Source organism: Notothenia coriiceps, unplaced genomic scaffold, assembly GCF_000735185.1.
Source record: "Notothenia coriiceps isolate Sejong01 unplaced genomic scaffold, NC01 NC01_scaffold00031858, whole genome shotgun sequence".
NCBI classification, from domain to species: Eukaryota; Metazoa; Chordata; class Actinopteri; order Perciformes; family Nototheniidae; genus Notothenia; species Notothenia coriiceps.
Genome location: NW_011364559.1, coordinates 42,594 through 48,098, shown reverse-complemented (window position 1 = coordinate 48,098; position 5,505 = coordinate 42,594). Strand labels below are relative to the sequence as shown.

Here is a 5,505-nt window from a genome sequence, read left to right as displayed (position 1 = left end):
TTTGAATCATTCAATAACCCACCTTCGAGTGATGCTCTAGTTTCTTCATGTTTTTTTCCTTCCCCTCTTGCTTTCGCCGGACTGAAACTGTCTTTTCGCCGACATCTCTTCACCTGCACTAGTGGCCGTATCAAAGCTGTGATTGGTCAGATTTCGATTCATTGCAACGGTGTCGGGTTACAGACGTGCTCCCCTTGTCACCTCTCTCTCACTCTCGCGGGGGGTGCGCGGAGAACTGAGCGGAGAACTGCGCACAGCAGCTGAGGCCCTCTGGGCGGGGCCCCCTGCGCAAGGCGGGGCCCCATGCAGCCTGCGTGATTGGCCTGTAGGGAGGGGCGGCCCTGCATACAGTCAATACCTTTGTTGTTATTAGCATCTGGTTAGTTAGCTATGCTAACGAATATAAGAAGCTTTTTCTCCAACCAGTAAAGGCACATCTTTACATGATCATTATAGTTATAAAAAAATAAGCGAATAAAGTAAACTGGTATAACATACTATATGACAGTAAAAAAAAGTTGTTATTAATAAACAAGAATACAGTTTAAAAGGGGAGTGATTTGTAAAATATCCATAAAGAAAAAGAAATCTGCTTACAGTTCTGTGTCATATGGGTGTTGAGAGATGTATGCATAGATCTCCTAATTTTGCTCTCACAGTGCACCAGATTGATGCTTTTAACTTTAAAAATAATCTTCCCGGGGGAGCATGCCCCCGGACCCCCCTAGAGGAGGTTAGGTCCCCAGCCCACTTAAATCATGTCCACATGGATAGGAAACTAAATACATTTGCACACATCTTGTGTCCATATCTTTCTGTTTGGGTGGTCATGCCAAAACCGTGCACGTGCATGCAAACGCGAGTCATGGTAAAATATCTGGATTAAGAGGTTGCTTTTTCTTTGCACAGCATGAAAGAAAGGTCAAATAAATGGGCTGTGATTTAAGTATTTTTAAGCAGAGGTCAATCATTTGTACGGCCCTCGGAGGATGTTGGAAAAATCGAAATGGCCCTCGAGAGGAAAAAGGTTCCCCACCCCAGCCCTAGAGGAAGTGACGTCCACCCCCAAAATTAAAACATGTTCATACAATACTGAATACATTTGAAGCCATTTTGATGTATATGACCTATGCCAATAAGTTTCTGTTTTTGTAGTGTATTTGTCTTTTGTAGAGATTTTTCATTTATTCTTTTTATATAAAATCACGCCTAAAATCTTGCGCTCACATTATGCTGGGCCCACGTGCCTTAGTACCGCTGCTATGACTCCATCCTAGGGGAAACACTGAGCACTACTGATGAAATGCCATCTCATGAGTTGAAACACTTTATAAGTATAGCAATAATAATAATCTTAATAAACAGAGACTCTCTTACCTGCTGTCCTCTCTCATATTCTGCTATTTTCTCCATTTCTTCGTTCATCTTCTCAATGTTCTGTCTCCTCTTCTCCTCCCACTCCTGTCCAAAACACAGGGCAGCATCATCAGTGACAGATCATAATGTAGGACGTGAACTTGGCCTTCAGAATGAGGCTCAAACCTTTTTGCCGACCAAGCCTGGCTTTAAATCATGCAGGAAAAAATGTTGGTCTGAAAGAAGCCTTGGTCAAATTCCAACACTTTCTCTACCATGTAAACTTATAACAAATGTGTAACACGTGTAGTAGGGCTGTACGATTATGGCGAAACTGATAATAACAATTATTTTGGCCAATATTGAGATCATATTGATGTATCTCTTCCTGAGTGGCCAGGTTTCAAGTCTAGTCCCCTCTCTGTCCCCATTTTCTGCACATTCACTTTGATCAATAAAGCTTATCCTCACCTTGGATTTCCTGTCTGGGCCACCTGGTGTCCCACCTGGTGTCCCACCTGGTGTCCCACCTGGTGTCCCACCTGGTGTCCCACCTGGTGTTCCTTCTCCTCCCCCCCTCCCCCTTCCTTCTCCTCCTCTTCCTCTCCTCCCTCCTCTGCGTCCCGGTCCTCCCGTCTCCCCAGGTTCTCCCTCTCTTGGTGTTCTGGGCTCCCATTCTCTCCTCTCCTGGCGACCCCCTCTCTGACCTCCCCGACTCATTCGTCCTGACCCCGTCTTCCTCTGGGGGCTGTGCTCGCTGTTTGGCCGCCGCTGGCCTTCACTGGGACCTCCTTGGGGGCTGTCATCTGGCTCTCTGTGCCCGTCGCTCTGCCCTCGTTGGCCCTCATCGGGCCCACGGCGGTGGCCCTTGCTAGGCCCCCGTTGGCCCTCGCTAGGCCCCCGGTGGCCCTCGTTGGGCCGTCGCTGGGCGTCACTGGGCCATCGCTGGGCATCACTCTCCTCTGAGGTCATCCGAGCTCGAGGCGTTACAGGTTTCCAATCGTTTACGACTCTCTTGTCCTGCAGGGAACACACACAGAGAATTTGTCTAAGTTTACTCAGTCACATATTTTAATCTTTATTGGTAGAGCAAGGACTCTGTGCATGACTGACAGGACTTTTAGAGGTTGTAGCGATTAAGGTGGACTAAATACCTGACTCTACAGCCATGTGACAATTGCATGAAGTGCCCAAATACAACTGTGTGTGGTGTAAACAAATAATCAAAATAATTAACAATGGCTTACATTAGATTACATGTTAGACGCTTTTTATCCAAAGCGACTTACATACTCAATACTGTGGACAATCCCCACGGGAGCAATTTGGGGTGAAATGTCTTGCCCAGGGACACAACGACATGCTGACTGCAATGGGACTCGAACTTGCTATCCTCTGATTCGAAGATCAGCGCATTAATCCACTGCGCCACACGTCTCCCTTAATAAGCATTTTGGCTCCTACATGGGTCATAATAAAAATCCTTGCATGGGCAGATGATGATAGTACCTTTGTAAAATTACATTAAAATCCTACCTATGAAAAATAAATATGAACCTTTTAATAAAAAATAACAGGGAACCACAGCAATAAATGTTCACTTTAAACTGATTGGTTGCACTACTCTGCATTGAAGCTTGGTTTTGGTCTCATAAACCAAAGAGATATAAATAAATATAAAACAGCTGTGCCAGTGATTACTCATTATCTTTTTAGAAAGCCAGTGGGTTTGGAAAAAATATATTTCCTGTCCTGAATTTAACCGCTCTACTTTTAATTTAAACAGATCCAATCTGCTCAATCTTTAGAACTGGTGCAGTAAAAAGTACAAAAGAGTAGTAAGGGCTATGGATTATGCAAAACTACAGCATGATGAGCCCAGGGAACGAGGCTGGGAGGCGGATGACTGTTATCAGTGTTTCAAAGAGCTCTTTCAGCTCAGGTATCAGGAGTCTGCTGTACAGCTTTAACAGACTAATGAACGAAACTTGACCATTTGGCTTTTAAAAACCCCTTCAGACAGGTACACATCTGGAGCAGATGCAGCCCTGTTTCCTTGTGACCTTTCCATGTTGAACATTGGGGGTCTGCAGTCATCAGCAGGATATTTATGTAATCTGCAGCGCAGCAGGGGCTGACAGCACCGTTACACCACAGTGGTGAACACCAGTGAACATCCAGGGAGCGGACATTGAGATTGTGAAATCCTACAAATACCTCTGTGTTCATCTGAACAATAAACTGGACTGGTCAGACAACTCTGCTGCTCTGTACGAGAAGGGACAGAGGAGACTCTTTCTGCTGAGGAGACTGAGGTCTTTTGGGGTGCGGGGGCACTCCTTCATACATTTTATGACTGTTGTGGCATCAGCCATTTTCTATGGTATGGTCTGCTGGGGCAGCAGCATCTCGGCTGCTGACAGGAAGAGACTGAACAGACTGGTAAGGAAGGCCAGCTCTGTCCTGGGGAGTCCTCTGGTAGGAGACATGAGTCCTCACTGTGGAGGTGGTGGGAGACAGGAGTCCTCACTGTGGAGGAGGTGGGAGACAGGAGCCCCTGGACACTGTGGAGGTGGTGGGAGACAGGAGTCCTCACTGTGGAGGTGGTGGGAGACAGGAGTCCTCACTGTGGAGGTGGTGGGAGACAGGAGTCCTCACTGTGGAGGAGGTGGGAGACAGGAATCCTCACTGTGGAGGTGGTGGGAGACAGGAGTCCTCTGGACACTGTGGAGGTGGTGGGAGACAGGAGTCCTCACTGTGGAGGAGGTGGGAGAAAGGAGTCCTCTGGACACTGTGGAGGAGGTGGGAGAAAGGAGTCCTCTGGACCCTGTGGAGGTGGTGGGAGACGGGAGTCCTCTGGACACTGTGGAGGAGGTGGGAGAAAGGAGACCTCTGGACTCTGTGGAGGTGGTGGGAGACGGGAGTCCTCTGGACACTCTGGAGGTGGTGGGAGACGGGAGTCCTCTGGACCCTGTGGAGGTCTCCTGGCTCGATTGCGCCCTTGGCCAAGAGGACGGACAACTCTTGGGCCAGAGCTAAGGCCTTCGCCGGATCGCTGACAACTGTCATTTTGACCCGGCCCTAGGGTCGGAAGTACAGGCAGCCCAGTAACTGAGAAAATCAGCCGACGACCTTGAGGGGCGCCGGTAAGGCTCTGAGGCACAAGGCCGCCTAGAAGGCCGGCGACCGGGGGCAAGAAAGCCGCCGGGAGGTGGTTGAGTGGGCTGCTGGGACCTCCGCAGACCAACACTGTAAGCTGGTGGCTGAGTGCGGCTGCTAGAGGGGCCCCTGGGCCTCCTGGGAGTGGGCACAGGCCTATGAAGGCCTGAGAGCTGCTGCCTGGTCCGCCTAGCTTGGGCGGCACGCTCCCCAAACAGCTCTCCTGGCTCGACTGGCAGACTACGGAGGACATGTCTCCGACAGTGGTGACTGAGCAGGACAAACCTGGTGACTAGTCTGCACCAATAAAGACATAACTCGTCCCAACTCCCTAGACATTAGGGCAAAGGCTTGCAGTGATGAATCACTGAGGCCCAGCAAAGAAGAGCCTGCTGCAGAGAGGTAGAGACTGCCAGCATCAGATGGGACAGGGAGTTCCCGTTACGACCCGTGCGTGCAGCAGTGTCGTAGGCCCTACAGAGCAGCTCGCCCTGCACTGAGGCCAAGGGTACCTGGCATCGGGCCTTGGAGCCTCATCAGGAGCCAGAATCGGGGAGGCGATGGCAGACTCAATGGATGGCAAGCGACCCAGTCCCACCCTCGCCGGACCCTGCATGGCAGCAGAGTGGGAGAGGGCCCTGGTGTCTCTCCAGCATGCATGGAGCTCCCTCAGGTACTCCTCTGAAGGAGGAACAGTGGGAGTGACAGGGGCAGGGTTATGCCTGAAGAAGGCGCTAGCCTGAGCCGAGTCGACCTGTGGAACCTGAAGCTGCAAGCGTGCCAGGGCCGCACGAATAGTGGGCGCCATGGAGGCATCCTCCATGCCCTGCAGATAGCTCTAAGCAGAGGAGTGGGAAGCCTCCTCGAGAGTGAGCAGGGCCCCGCCCTCCACCCTTTCATAGAAGAGGTTTAGCCGAAGCCGCTAGCGACATGGCATCTTAAAGCAGAGGTGCTGCAACCGAAGGAGGGCCAGGCGGCAAGCTAGTAGAA

At 50.4% G+C, this 5,505-nt stretch overlaps 1 protein-coding gene across 1 annotated transcript in view; it reads right to left on the bottom strand.

Moving 5' to 3' along the window:
- Nucleotides 1-1,377: 1,377 nt before the first annotated feature.
- The window catches only part of LOC104960488 (coiled-coil domain-containing protein 9), a gene marked incomplete at its 3' end in the record, with an annotated part of 10,425 nt that continues 6,297 nt past the window's right edge, over nucleotides 1,378-5,505 (bottom strand). The window contains exons 5-6 of the mRNA XM_010788559.1: nucleotides 1,828-2,376; nucleotides 1,378-1,461 (exon numbers count right to left, since the gene is read on the bottom strand). Coding sequence (XP_010786861.1) covers nucleotides 1,378-1,461; nucleotides 1,828-2,376 — 633 coding nt within the window. The remainder of the gene's footprint in view (nucleotides 1,462-1,827; nucleotides 2,377-5,505) is intronic.